This window comes from Simochromis diagramma, unplaced genomic scaffold (genome assembly GCF_900408965.1).
Source record: "Simochromis diagramma unplaced genomic scaffold, fSimDia1.1 OVJJ01000705.1, whole genome shotgun sequence".
NCBI classification, from domain to species: domain Eukaryota; kingdom Metazoa; phylum Chordata; class Actinopteri; order Cichliformes; family Cichlidae; genus Simochromis; species Simochromis diagramma.
Window position 1 is genome coordinate 897478 of NW_024387448.1, and position 14736 is coordinate 912213.

At 40.3% G+C, this 14736-nt stretch overlaps 2 protein-coding genes across 7 annotated transcripts in view; both read right to left on the minus strand.

Moving 5' to 3' along the window:
- Positions 1–3733: 3733 nt before the first annotated feature.
- Positions 3734–10087, minus strand: slc66a1 (solute carrier family 66 member 1). 3 transcript variants are annotated; one of them, XM_040013747.1, is made up of 8 exons: positions 9956–10087; positions 8671–8885; positions 8407–8536; positions 7501–7588; positions 7139–7293; positions 6954–7046; positions 6125–6310; positions 3734–5378 (listed from the first exon to the last, which is right to left on the minus strand). In XM_040013747.1, exons 2-8 carry the CDS (start codon positions 8859–8861, stop codon positions 5292–5294), a joined length of 930 nt encoding a protein of 309 aa, XP_039869681.1. In that variant the 5' UTR covers positions 8862–8885; positions 9956–10087; the 3' UTR covers positions 3734–5291. The 3 variants fall into 3 exon arrangements, with proteins under 3 accessions (XP_039869681.1, XP_039869680.1, XP_039869682.1); XM_040013746.1 differs by lacking the exon at positions 9956–10087 and adding an exon at positions 9256–9378; XM_040013748.1 differs by lacking the exon at positions 9956–10087 and adding an exon at positions 9159–9182.
- A 659-nt stretch (positions 10088–10746) lies between these two features.
- trim33 (tripartite motif containing 33) overlaps positions 10747–14736 on the minus strand; it is a 30892-nt gene continuing 26902 nt past the window's right edge. For 2 of the 4 annotated variants that reach the window (XM_040013741.1, XM_040013743.1), the window contains 2 exons: positions 12238–12288; positions 10747–11511 (listed from right to left, as the gene is read on the minus strand). In XM_040013741.1, the coding sequence (XP_039869675.1) occupies positions 11290–11511; positions 12238–12288 (273 nt within the window). In that variant the 3' untranslated portion in view covers positions 10747–11289. The remainder of the gene's footprint in view (positions 11512–12237; positions 12289–14736) is intronic. The other 2 variants (XM_040013742.1, XM_040013745.1) reach the window with 1 other exon arrangement.

Consider the following 14736-nt stretch of genomic DNA (forward strand, 5'->3'; position numbering starts at 1 on the left):
CCCACACTGAGCCATTGCAACCCATTTTAGGATTCCCCCACCTGCTCCATCCTACTTTAGCCCCTGACTGTGCACATTTTCCCGTTTAGAGGCAAACTCACTCTATGCAATGTAGCCAACAGAAAATAAAGAGATTGTTTTTCATTTTCATTTTTCTTTAGATTCAAACTAAGTATAATCAGAATAATAAAATACTATACTAAAGTTTGTATTCCCATCTGCTGATTTTATTTTATCATTAGGTAATATAGCACAAGGTTCAGTTAGCTCTGGACAAAAATAGAAACGTCCTTCAAAAAGCTATTTTCACTTTCTTACTTTAAGTATATTTCACTGTACTTTTTTTTTTATTATTTGAGTAGAGAAGTAGACTATTACTGGAGTATTTTTTAACAGTAGTATCTGTATTTGTACCTAAGTACCGAATGTTTGCCATCTCTCTGACCAGAATTAACTTTTTGGGATTTCTTTACCTGGATGATTGAGCATGCATCGGGACAGCGTTTCACTGTTTTTTTCTATCCACAGTGGAACATTGCTGTGGAGGATGCTTTTACTGCATTGGCAGTGTCTTTGCAATCACCCTCATAATGAAAAATAAAGCTGTTGCCAATCAGCTTCTTTCCAGTTGATATGTATGGTGCATCAATTTTAAAATTCTTTTCTACATAAAACATGTTGCTGCTGATTTTTGGTCCAGTGCTTGTGTAACTTGGCATCTTTCATCCTTTGCTCCTTGTTTTCTGTTCTTAAGAATGGCTTCTTGACAGCTGTCCTTCCACTGAGACCATTTCCGTAGAGGCTTCAGTGAACAGTGGATGGATCAACTGAAGGCCAGATGCATATCTCAGGTCCTGTATCGGATCTTTCCTGTTTCTTAAGGACACAACTTTAAGATGCTGTTCATTTGCTGTAAATATTTTATGCAGCCCTGTCACTTTTTCCTTTGTCTTCCACTTAGCCAGTTTCCAAACACTTTTGTTACTTTTCATATATTCAGCTAAAGAAATGAGAGTAAGTGATGTTTTTTTCTGCCTTTTCAAAATACTTTTTAGCCAGTTTGCAATTTGCACTAAAACAACTAAAAAGCATCTCAGTGGTGGGTTGCTGATGGATTCTGGCGTGAGAAGAAGTGAGTTACAGCTATTTCATTGTCAAATGCAGTGTGTCGCATCTCAACATGCTAGTGTATGTCGAAATAAAAACCATGATAACAAACCATCCCTCTGACTCCCTCTGACCCCTGAAGAACGGAAGGGGAACAGGGAGCAGGCAGCGGCACTGAGAGTGACTCTAAATGATGGGGACAATATCTGAGAGCGTGTAAATGTCACCATGGATCTTCTGGAGGTGTCAGACTGTTGAACACAGGCCCCCACGGGAGTATCATAAAAAAATAAAATGAAAATAGGAAAATGGCAGGGTAAGGAGGGAAAGAGTTTTAGGTCACATTCACATCAAGTGTGGTTAGTTCAGTTGGATTCTGGAGTGAACTTTTTTTGGGGGGATTTTGTGCAGCAACATGGCTCCAACCACATGAGAAGGGAGTAAACGGTTGTCTGGCATGTCTAAATAAGCACGAGCACAGAAAACTACAATTAACACAGCGTTCCCTCCAGACCAACAACTCATTAGTCCTGAATCACTCACACAGTATAAGCCCAGAGATAAATTCAGCACATAATAAATCGTGTTCGGCACGTACTCTCCGTGCGATCGGCTCCCGTCTCTATCAGACAGCTGCTGGCTGGTAGCTGCAGCTCGATAACAGCCCGGACTGTTTACTGATCCTCGCAGGAAGCTGACACTCATACAAGAGTGGCCTCTGGATTTTGTGAGTAAAGTCCATAGCTTACGCCTCAGCATATGTAAGTGAGAGTGGCTGGGGGAGATTTAGCTATCACAAGGAGGAATGTAAATTGTCAAACATTAGTTATGTCTGCTCGGAGCATTTGTTTGAAACTGTATTCTCTACTCTGTGAAAGCTGCTGGTCCTCTAGTGTGTTCTATTTGCATTATTTTTCAATTCAGTTCACTTTTAATTTTTTATGGCGAAAATTCCCAACAGCAGTCGCCTCAAGGTGCTTTATATTGTCAAGTCAAACGACCCCATTTGAGCAAGCATTTGGTGACAGTGGGAAGGAAAAACACAAGGGTCAGGGAGGGGCAGCCATCTGCCTCAACCGGTTAGGGGTCCCCATTATAACCCATTATAATTTTTCCTTATGTTCCGCCTCTGAAATATAAACCACTAAAACAAGTTTTCTATCCATCCTCTTCTTCTCTTCGGGGGGTGGTGGAGCCGATCCTAGCCACAAACAAAATTTTATTTAAAAAAAGAAAAGAAAAAAAAATAGGCCAGTATCCATAAAAGTCAAAAGATCGGGGTACAGACTGCCCGAAATGGTCCGCTTTACATTGTTGTTGTTTTTCCCCTCCTGACTCTGTCTGACGTCAGTGAGAGTAGAAACGAGACCCCCCTCGCCCGCTGCTCAAACCTATTGCCAAACCTGCTTAAAGGGAGAGTGCAGTGAGCTGAAACGTCTTGTTTTAGACAGTGGATGAACTGAGAGGGTACACCCAGGTGCTAACTAAGGTAAATAGCTTAATAGTGAAGCATGCAAAACCATTTTAGCAGAGCCCAAGAATAAAAATGCAGCTAGAATTGCACATGATAGCTCACCTTTTCATGCAGCACTTTAAAATATAGTTGCCGGATACAGGCAATGAGCAATAATCTGTTGCAGCAACTCGTAGCCCTACACTTGGAAAAATGTTTTTCCTTTTGTTTCCAGATTTTTACAAGATCCAAAAGACAATTTAGTGCACGACAGCATCCACATTTGATCACTTATTTCATTGTTCAGGTTTCCTCTTTTACACGAACCCACAAAATCCATATTGGCTCTAATGAAACAATGAGGTATGAAATCTAGATTTGCTACATGAAAACACCGCTGTAGTTGGGAAGCTCTTTGTTAGGGTTTAGTTTGGTTACTTTTGCGGATAGTTAGAGGTTGCGGACTCACCACTGAGTTTTCCTGCTGTGCCAACTGTTTCACCGTCCTGTCACTTTGTCCAGCTTTTCCCATTTGTAATGTTGACAGCAGCCCAGCCTCTCTCTCCCTCACACACAGAGTAAACAGAACCTTTCACGTGAGATGTTTTTGCTGCACATGCTGATCATAGATCTTTAGTGTCAAGCAGGATTCATAAGCTTTATTTTTTTCTTCGAGGAACACCAGGATAAATATATGCATTTTTAAAAAGGGGCAACGTTTCAACTTAAACCTAATGTTTTAGTTATTGTAGTGTGACAGATGAAAAAAAAAAAACTTTGCTTAATATTTCCCATAAGTGGCCTTTTTTTTGGTTGCACTCGGGACTTGAACTGGAAACAAAAAGCCACAAAGCTCCCTCCCCACTCGTCTCCCCTGCTCATACGAACTGGAATCGTCTCATTAAGAAATTCCCAGTATGTCGTGTTTATAAACAGCCTCTTGTTCGTGTCTGGTGATGGATGGATGCGCCCTATCACTGACTCTTCCTGCTAACTCCCCAACATGTTTAACAATCTCTCTGCCACTGTTTCACAATCACACACTATTCACCCCCCCCCCCCCCCACACACACACACACAGAACCCTTGATATGTTTTGTTCTGACCTTACTTCCTCTGTGGGTGGGCCCTTAGTGTTTTCAGTGGATTATATATGTTTAATAGTAAGAGAAAATGTGTGGGTATGCGTGGGTGTGCAACTCAGGGCCAGTGTGAATCTGCTAATGAAGAAAAACAACAAAGCTGTCGAGGCCTCCCAGAAGCAGGTCAAACGCGGTCGCACTGGGGGTTCAGGTCAGCAGAGGCAAAGGCCGAAAGGTCATAATTAAAGCCAAGTGCAGACCTTGCCCTCTACTGGGTGGAAAAAAAAGAAAGAAAAAAAAAATGTGCGTTGTCAAGAAAGTAAACTGTTAGAGACGGAGAACCCCAGAGAGTTTTTCTCCTTTCTCATCCTAAATGACTCAATAAAAGAAAAAAAAAAAAAAAAAAAAAAGAGACTTTACTCAAAGTGAAAGCAGCAGAGAAAATATGGTCTGGCTTGAGTTTAATCTCTACAGTACTCTATCCCAAGGTTACATTTACCAGACCTGCAGGTACATACTTTTGTGCAAAACACTGAAGATGAAAATGTAAAACATGAAGGTACTGAAAATCTGTGCTAAGCGATGTGACTTCATCACCAGTGCAATAAAAACTGATCCAGACAAACAAATAAGCATGGCACTTGGTGCGACCACCAATTAAAACTGACCAAATACAAATGACTTTTGTTCAGTTAGACATCACTACAGTCATGTGTACCCTCCCCGGAAAACACCGGATTCAAGTTACAGGAGGTATCAATTACAGAGATCAGGGCTTCATGCAGTGGTTAGCTAGCTGACAAATGGTTTGGCAACTTAAAGCACCAGAATAAAAGAGAAACCTCTCAGTGACATCATCACTCCAGGCAGCAAGTTTATAATATCACATGAGCGTTGGCATCATATTGAGAGCTCAGGGGCCATGTTCACCTAACTTCTTAGTAAACGAGTGGCTCCTGCTGACAAAAGACATCTGGGCTTGTTATAATCCTTAGATTTATCACGTTTTAAAAATTAAAAGTGACTGAAGTTCTTTCCATGGTAGCGTTATGAAAGCACCGGGGCACACAAAGGCTCACAAAAGGCCATTAATGAGTAAAACAGCGTCCCTGCTGTTGTTGGGAAGCCAATTACAGGAAGTTGAATAATGTTTCCCCCCCCCCGTTATAATAAAACTGATTAAACAGTAAAATTGTCATAATGGTAATCAAAGCAAATACAGGCTGATCACCTTTTCTGAAAGGATGTGTTATACTTTGCTACGGGTCCACCAAGCCTGCTTGATAGGAGATGTGTTTCAGTCGGCTGCTTGCTCACATGCAGCCGAGATGTTTTTACTAGAAATTTCAAGTCTGAGCTTGGAGACTTCAGTCTCAGGATGACAGGGGGATATTTTCATCCACGTCTGACACCCGAAACCTTTAACGCTAAAAGTAAAGCTCACTAAAAGTGAAGAACTTCAATTGCTGCTGTACTAATCACATACAAAACTTGATTGTAAACATTAAAGAGGCTGACAGCATAATAAATACATCTATAACACCAAGTCTCCAGTTCAGATCCTGATGGCGTCAGAAAGATGATTGTAAGGATCCGACTGACAGCGAGCATTCGGTCGATCGCCACCGATGAGCTCTGGGTGTTCTGGTTTAGCTCCTGATAAGAGGTGCTGTCTCATCGTGGTTGACTTCCACCCGTGGCCGAGCGTTACGGTACATCAGGAACTGGACAGAGATCTGGATCACAGCGTTAAAGAACATAAAAATGTTTCGCTTTTGTTTGTTTGTTTTTAAATGCAAAAGCAGACAGTACCAGAGGATTTCACTCACAAGAGTACAGACTCCAGCTGCTTCCTTAATTACTCATTTCAGTAAATATTTGACCGCAAAGTAATGAAAGACAAACACCATAATTCATAGTACAAAAAATACAGTCTACTATTCAGCAAACACTGACTCCAAACTGGGCTGAAGCGATTAACCAGCGTTCACAAAAACATGTCCACTATATCTTCCCATGTCCCAGTGCTGATTACGGGCTAGCTTTAAATAAACTGCATAAGACAGTGACAGCAGAGATGTACCCCAAGATAAATATTTACACGCACTACCCACAATTAGGGAACCACACTGATCTGATGTTTGCTAAATGTCAGTCATCATCAGGCTGCTCCCTTCTGCACTGTCACTGTTAACTAAAAACAAAACAGCTTGTGGCTTCATTTCAACGCAGTGCAAAGAAAGAAGTAGCCTACAGGCTTCACTGAGGCAGCTTCAACTGACTTGTTTCTTTCCTAACCATGAACCCGTTTCCCTGCAACTATTAATATGCCATATTGTGTTCAATACACAATCAACTAATCCCCACTAAAGAGCTCTGCTGCCCCTCCGGTCAGAATTTCATAAAAATGTGCCACATACAATCAGCAGAGGCCTGGGGCCCAGCCTCCCCGTCCATGTTTTTGCTTCTCTTGAAAGGATACAATGAGGTCTAAACTGAGGGTGCCGAGGCTGCCGATGAGCCAGGGCACGTGGTGGATCATGTAGCTGCTCTCACTTTGGCCCAGGTCAGGGTTCTTCAAAAGGACGCTTAGGCCATATGTAGTGTTTCCCAGGATGACCAGCGCGAACAGGAAGTAAGAAACTCCCTGTGTCGACTTCCTCTTGAACTGTGGGGGAAAACGAGACAACAGAAAAAGGAAGTGAGGAAAATGTTGTGTTTATTTATTCATTTTTATTTACAAAGGAATGGATGACATTTCAACAGCCAATAAGTACACGGTTAGATGGATAAAGTCGAAACACTTATAGATTTTCTTTTTAGTTTTTGAGCCATCTACCAAAACATGCAAGTTACAGTCTCAGTTTAAGTGGGTGAGCAAAACTATGTGGGTTTACCAACTAAAATGCAACTGAATCAGGCTGACATCAGGTAAGAGACGAAGCAGTAGTAGTATAGCGCTTTTTAGTTTCGTTTTTAGCAAGGGAAACGGGCCGTTTCACTTGCATTTTCTCTTGTTCATGTAAAGCAAATTTCTTCTTTCACTTTAGTAAACATTTACGAGCATGCTTTAGCTTACATATTGAACTTAACTGGATAATATTCTTTATTTAAAAGATCATTTAAAACAGCAGTACGTGGTCATGGAAATACTACTCTTGCTTGCCACTAGGACTTAAATAACCTTGAGACAAATTAAGGTAATTTTTCCCTCTTTATAACATTGGATTACTGACTACTGCCTACACTTTGCAGGATGTCGGGCTGAATCCTTTACACATTTATACCAGACCGTACTTTGTCATACTCACATTAGTGTATATCTGTGGACCTCTGGAACAGAGGTAGAGGACTGATGACACTGATCCAATGCAGAAACCAATAATCTCTTTAGTGGTAAAAGGCTGAAGAAACAGAGGGGGAGATGCTACTTTACACACACATACAAAAAAAGAAAGCTTTCTTCAAATCAGTTTAGCAAATAAACAGGACTCACTGTGATAGAGCTAGTGCTAGAGGTTGAGAGCAAGGAGCGACTTCTGAACCCAGAAGAAATGATTTCCTTGTGGGGGCCTACATCTGGGAGTTGGGTGAGGCTTGTGGCAAAGCATAAGAAGCAGGATACGCCAACCACGAGCAAACGCGTCCTGCCTGGTGAAAGGACAACATGTAAGTTACTCAATCAATTGACCAGACGACACCTCATCACAGCTCATCAGATAAATACAGGGTACACAGATTAACCTCTCGTCACGTCGATAGCACACAGGTCTAAAGAGGCTACAACATTCTAGGAGAGGTATAGGTTCTTCTATTGAAAACTGATAGCAAACCCCCCCCCCCCAAAAAAAAGCTCACCTTGAGAAGCTTTGTTCTTCAGCTTGTAGTACGTGTACATACTCAGCATGATCAAGTCAGCTGCAACGTAATAAATAGCTGTGTATTGCTGAATGAAAAGAAGAGAGACAAACAAAACGGCACAGAGATCAATGGAAAAAAACGACTTTCTTAACACAGATTTAGCTGTTGTCATGGAATTTGCTTTAAAAAAAACAAAAAACAACAACAACCAAAAAGCAGTCTACAAATGTTGTATGGATCAGTATTTCTATGCAGCCCATTGCGAAACTAAAACAACATGACACAAATTTTACTGATCAAGAAATAGTTAGCTGACATAAACTTGAAAAGATAAGATAACCTTTATTAGTCCCACACGTGGGAAATTTGTTTTGTCACAGCAGGAAGTGGACAGTGCAAAAGTTGTATAGCAAAAATTTGAATACAATAAGAATAAAATACTGTACACAACTGTACAGAATAGAATAAAATACTATATACACAGTAGAATAAACAGAATAACATATACAATAGGATAAAAATAGAATACAAATGCTTAATACAACTGAGTAAATATACAACTTTGTCAGATAAAGAGTATCGCACTTAGTGTTATTGCACATGTGTGGATGTGTGTGTTTGATCAGTTGGAGTCTTTGTTGTGGAGTCTGACAGCAGTGGGGAGGAAAGACCTGCGAAATCTCTCCGTCAATGACACAAAAATGACACATTTTTGGCATCACACTGCAAACCACACAAAGTTGTTGTTTTTTTGTTTGTTTTTTTTGGTGGGGGATTAAATAAAAGAAATGTTAACAGTGACACATAATTTCTGATGTTTTACAAACACCACTGAGCATCTGCCACTGCTTTTGATATTTTCTACATTAAACTCCACTTAAGGATCACATCCCTACAACTTACCTGAAGCGGAAGCTGATCTGCCAAAAATGAGCCAATCAGATTACAAGAGTCACCTCCCAACCACAACAGCAAAAACCAAATGGAGAGCGCTTGATCCATATTCCCACTTTTCCACGAGTTGTAATACTGCCTGTAATCAGAGGCAGTATTACAATCAGCATTACTGATCTGACTAATCAGAGAGAGATGAGATGGAAATATACAGGTCACTTAGTTCAGTTAGGGTTTGCTCTGAGAGTCACAGACACCAACATAAAAACTTACGGAAATGAAGACACCAGGAAGCAGAGGATGGACAGGAGGCCCAGGTAGACGCTGGCCATATCTCTGGCATCTTGGGCACATTCCCCAAGGCCCTCCCAAACCCATTTGGACCCATTAGGACACAGAGAAGTGAAGTTTTCTGAAGTAGTCCATCCAAGGGTGGTGCGTGTGAGGACTCCGTCTGTGGACATTGTTCTTCAAGCTGACCGACGCCTCTGTAAAAACAACACCTTCAGCTTATGAAAGCGGGACTCCAAATCCGTGAAACCAGATCTTCACTACACAGTCACTATGATAGCACAAGCGCGGAGGACACTACCGACAACATCACATACGGACCTCAAACTACATGCCGTTCGAAACAAAAATGAAAACAGCCGCTTCACTTCCACATTCAGCTAGCATCGCCCTAAAACTATTTTCAGACGTAATACAAAAACAGATAACAAGAAGCGGTCTGTTAGCTTAAGCTGCTAAGCGGCAGCTACCTGATAACCGTTTACTGGATCACGTGCGTGGCTTTTACGTGGATAACATCACCAAACGACCCCACTCATAGTAAACAAAGTGCTAAATTTATCTTGCCTGTGAGGTGTCGGCGGAGTCCTCAGAAGAACAAGTCAGAAATGGCAGGTAAAAACGAAGCAAGCGAGAAACAAACAGGTTCAGTGTGAGCTGATTGGTGGAGCCTCAGAGCCGTGAGTCATGAGTCACGTGATTACATACTCGTCATATGACCTGCGGTGCAAATTAAATGAGCCGGTCCTTTGAAAAACAAATTCAGTTTGACCCAGACGCGTTAACACATTGATTTTAAACCAATATAATTTATCTGTATTTTGGTTGCTTATAATGTCGACAAATTATTATATAATAAATAATTTTCTGATTCACACAATTTAGTTGTGAAAAGTGTATTTAGACGGAGGGACATGCTTACAGTACGTTTTCCCGTTATTGTCACATACCTGCAGAAGTGAGGCTCACACATTTCACATACTCTCATCACATATTGCCAAGTCCTGTTAAAGTGGTTCATTTGCCTCCATTAGTTATTCTAGCCTTTGTAGTAGACCACGTCACCAATAAATTTACTGCATTTGAGTAAGCAGCATACACACGATAATTACATCAATACAAGTTAATCCTGCTGTATGTTAGAAAATAAAAGGAACTTTAAACTTCGACAGGACAACTAAGGCAATTTTATTAGAGGTGGCAAAATAACCTAATATTATAATAAAAATATTTCTGATCATTTGCATATTCCGCAACTAAATCCTACCTGAAAAGCACGATGAAGTCCAACGTCAGATATTGAACGGGAAAGCAGAGAGAGGACTCATTTCCTATTTTTTTTTTTTTTTTTTTTTTTTTTTTTTAAACACTCCACGATAGCGTCAGCTGACTGTCAGATTGGCGACTCAGCATCTAAAGTCTCTGTTGTCAGCTCGCGTGGCTTTTATTAACAGGCTTCCTAAATTTCCGATGTCACGTGGTCCTCGGAGACCAGTTTAAGCCGTGAGGAGACGCTCAAGTTTTATGTGTCAGAGTCATTACAACACGAAGAAACGCTGAGGTCGGTGTCGGACTTCCTCTAAAGGAACAGTGCATCAACTCAAAAGAATCTAAGAGGAAATTATTCCTTTTTACTGACTGAAATCTGTTTAATGCCTTTCAGATACTTTAATGTAGATCTGGAATGATGAAGGTTTTAGGTTAATAGAATAGTTACTCACTCCTTTAGTTAATGAGCCTGCAGCTTTAGTAAGCCTGATGATGTGCCAGAGTAAATTATTGACTGCTGATGTTACAAATGTATCACATATTGTCTGTATAGTCGCTATTGTTGCCGGTAAACGTCAGGCTTTTTGTGCTTTCCTTGTGACAGGTGTGTAACTGGACTGGAGGCTTTCTATAAAGAAATGTAGTCGTGACTGCTGTGAGCGGCACCATTCTGGACAAAGGAATATCCTGAAATCCAACCCGTAACAGGTCTAAACTAGAATTATCCGTCATCATAATGACAATACAGCAAACTCTGATAACCTCAAACCTATTCCACACAACACATTCTCTTTGTTATATTTCAAGAACAGGTTTTATTGATGACGCACCCAAACATTAATACGGCAGGAACACCTTCAGTGGGCTAGATTCTCTTATTTACACAACGTTTCCACAAAGTCATACAAATACTTGGTAGGCTTCTTGTCAAAGTATATATTTAATACATTAAACAGAACAGGGGGTTTCTTTGTTTTTATAAAGCAATTGTCACAACAAATCTACATATGAAAACGGATGATAGAAAAGAAACAACCTTTTCCTAACTACTGGCAAAACAAGTTCTACTTCAAAATCTTTCCAAGCGAATCTGAATGTCCATGAAATAATAAGGGAATGCAGCTCTTCCATCTTTCAGTCCGTAAAGAGTTCTCAGAAAAGCAGATGTCTAGTGTAGTTGAGAGTAATTCTTTCAAAAGCCAAGGATGAAATAAACCAAGCTTCTTTTACAGAATCTCTCATCTGTTTTTTGTGTTTCCTTTCTCCAAAGAGAAGTGTGGGATATGAGGAAGGCAGTTTTTCACTTCTCTCATTTCCTTCGTGATGAGGGTCTCACTTGATGTGGACCACTTTCTCATCCGTTTTCAACCGTTTGCGTCGGGGCTGTATGAAGTCGTCCTCGGAGTCGTCTGTATTGTCGTCCTCCTTTTCTTTTTCTTGCGGAGATTCGGGTTCAGCTGTTTCAGGAAAGCTTTGGCCTGGGAAGATCTCCAGCAACTTCTCCTCAAAGTACAGGCTCACTGCCTTGCCGGATATCGCCATCTCTGATCCCACCTGTCAGAGGAGGAAGAGGAGGAGGTGGGAAAAGGAGTGACATGAAGGAAGATTGTGTGAGAATGCCATTGGGCAGAAAGAATGAATAGGTTGAAGCGGGAAGGGGAAGAGGAGAATGAGGAGACAAATTAGATCTGGTTAAGACTCCTGATGGCGGGGTAACCCCGGCTCAACCTTGATGTACAGAGCAAGGATTTCCTGCCTCCCTGTCCCACTGTGGCTCCCTGAAGTATTTCCACAATAAATGGAAGTTGCAAAATTTTAGTGATCTAATCAGCCAGTAGGGTCAAATATAGTATCTGAATATTTAAAGGTTGTTGAAATCCTCAGACGCTCACTATATGCACAAAGCACACACGTGCATGTCAAATAGAAACAAAAAAGCCGAAATGTAACAGCCTCCACCCTTTCCAAACAAACAAACAAACAAACAATAAAAAAAAGTAGTAGATAGGCACTGGATGCTCTATGGCTTACACGATAAAACTAAACAGACTTGAAGCCATCAACACAATCAAACAGAAACACTTTTAAACAGATTTATTTTGATTCTCCAAACACCCTCTCATCTGACATACTTTTCTAAACAGTGCGCAGTCAAAATGACACTTTAATCTTCATACATCATCTAAGGAAATTCTCTTCTCTTTAATAAAGGGGTACAACTTTTCTTGGAGCCTCAGTGGGAGGGGGCAGGAGATCTGCACTCCATTTGAAACGGCTTACCTGTGTATTAATCTGTTTCTCCTCATCATAAACCTGGATTATTCGAGACATCTAAAAAGGGGCAATAACATTACAACAAAGACAGTGAAGCAGCAGGGGGAAAGAAAAGAGTTCACAGCATAGGCAGGTAAAATAATAACAGATCAGAAATCTGTTCGGGCCTTCTGTGCTCGAATACAAAAGTGCGTATCCCCATTACTGCAGAAATTAACAGCAGGTAAAGATCGCACAGGATACAGGAAGCCACACGCAGCTAGTGATAACTTTAGTAAATACAAGTTTAGCTCTCTGGCATCTTTTTTCCTGTATCAACAACAGTCACATTTCTTGTTTTAAAGCCCCAATTTCAATGTAAGTTTACATTAAAATGTAAATCGTACAGAATGCAATGAGAGTTATTTGTAAATCTCATAAACACAAACAGTGAAACACAGAAAACATCAAATGTTCAAACTGAGGCATTTTACTGTTCCACAAAACAATATTAGCTCAATTTGAATTTGATGGTAGCAACACATCTTTAAAAAGAAAAAGGAAAGAAAGAAAGTTGGGACAGGACCATGTTTACCACTGTCTAGCATCCCCCCGTGTTTCAACAATAATCTGCAAACATATGGGAACTGAGGAGAGCTGCTGCTGGATGTTGGGGAGAGGAATGGGAGAGGAATAAGCAGTCCCATTCTTATCTCATGGAGGACTGTAGCCTGCTCAACAGTTATCGAATTTCATTGTCATTTTCATTTCCACTTTGTCTCAGTCCATTTTAAATGAGCGTTGGCCCTGAGGAGACAACAGAGTTTCTGGATCACGTTCATATGATTTTTTTTTTCCATATGTGTCAATTTCAATGTCATCACCATTTTTAGTACCACTTTCTCTTCCAGACCTTTATTGTCCCCATCCAAGCTGTTTTGAGACCTGTTGCTGACACCAAATTGAAAATGAGAAAATAAGTCTCAGTTTAAACATTTTATGTTTTCTATGTTCCATTGTGAATGAAACATGGGTTTATGAGATTTACAAATAAATGCATTTGGTTTTCTTTGTTTTGGTTTTTTTTGTTACACAGCATCCCATACATTTTTTAAACTGGTGTTCTTTCTCTAACAGAAGCACATCTCTGATGTCTCAACCACTGGTATGTAATAAATGTATCTTTGGAAGCGACCACAGCATTTAAAATGGGCACATATGCCATCAAGCAGCAGTGAATTCCTAGCTGGTCACACCTTTACCATTTTCCTCTTTCCTGACTCTCCCCGTTTCCCAGCTATACTCACTTCTATCCAAATGAAGACGAAAAAAAAAAATGCCAAAAACGATAAACATAACTATAAATGAATTGCCTAACTTTATATTTTGCGACTATCATAATCACTGGAATGACTCACTGATATTTGGCAACTCTCACTGAAAACCAGAAAGTATTTCCAAAACCCTAATAGCATAATCCAAGGCTTCAAATAAAGGCTCGAGGATTTTGCTTCAGCGACCCAGGTGGTACCCAAGATGCTGCTAGTTTACACTTTAGTACTGCCACTCTCCAAAGTTCTCCATCATAACCTCGTAGGGCCTTTGAAAACCTCTACTCCAGACTTATAGGAAGATTATTTTCACCAGGCTCTGTGAGCATTTTCTGCGTTGGCTGTTCTGTATTCTGTGATAACCTCGGCTCTTGATTCTTATTAAAGGAATCCAATTTATTTGAGTAAGAATGATTTCTCAGGTTTTAATTAATAAAGGGATTAAATCTATCCAGAAAATCTAGGATTCGACATGTGTTCCCCTTATTACTGCCAAGACTGTCACATCAGTCATTACTCACTAATTAACAGCTCACTAATTACTTTCACTTGAGTCCTCTTATTACATTAGAGTGATGAGGTCCAGCTGAAATTTATTTCCTGTCATACTATTACATTCCAGCTAATCACATGATGTTTTGACCAACATCCTTCACAGATGAGAACCATACTTGCTGTTAATTTCAGTCACATTATATTACACTGCATCTATATAGTGAAGTCATGCTACAAGGCTCAGTGTTCACAGTCAATATTAGCCAGAACTGTAGTCCAGACTTCCTGATAAACCACCAGCATTTCAGTGCCACGAAACAACAAAAATAAATACATCCATGTGTAAAAATGCATTATTTCTCCTAAGGAGAATGTAGATGAACATTATGTGAACTGTATTAAAAATAAACAGGTAATCACAGCCATCCATTAAAAAACAAAAGTGTGGGGTTTCATTATAACGCAGACGGTGTTAACAGTCACACGGTGTTCTTGCAGCCAGTGTAAAAAGAGCACAGTGACACTCACTCCATCCTTCAACAGCCAGTGTTAGTGTACGAAACTGAACACACTCTACCTAAACACCCAATTTCCCCTCGAAATACCAGGCAGTGTTCATAATCAGGTTAGACAAATATGACGGTTTGCCTTTTATTGTTTGACCATTAAAAATGGTCAAATAATTCAATTTTTTGAATCG

Bases quoted from the DNA above. Each gene is read 5' to 3' on its own strand.
- slc66a1 (XM_040013747.1), bottom strand. From the start codon at position 8,861: ATGTCCACAGACGGAGTCCTCACACGCACCACCCTTGGATGGACTACT. The intron at 8,537-8,670 runs GTAAGTTTTTAT...CTCTGATTACAG, and splicing joins TTCCTGGTGTCTTCATTTCC to GCAGTATTACAACTCGTGGA. The intron at 7,047-7,138 runs GTGAGTCCTGTT...CTGTTTCTTCAG, and splicing joins CTAGCACTAGCTCTATCACA to CCTTTTACCACTAAAGAGAT.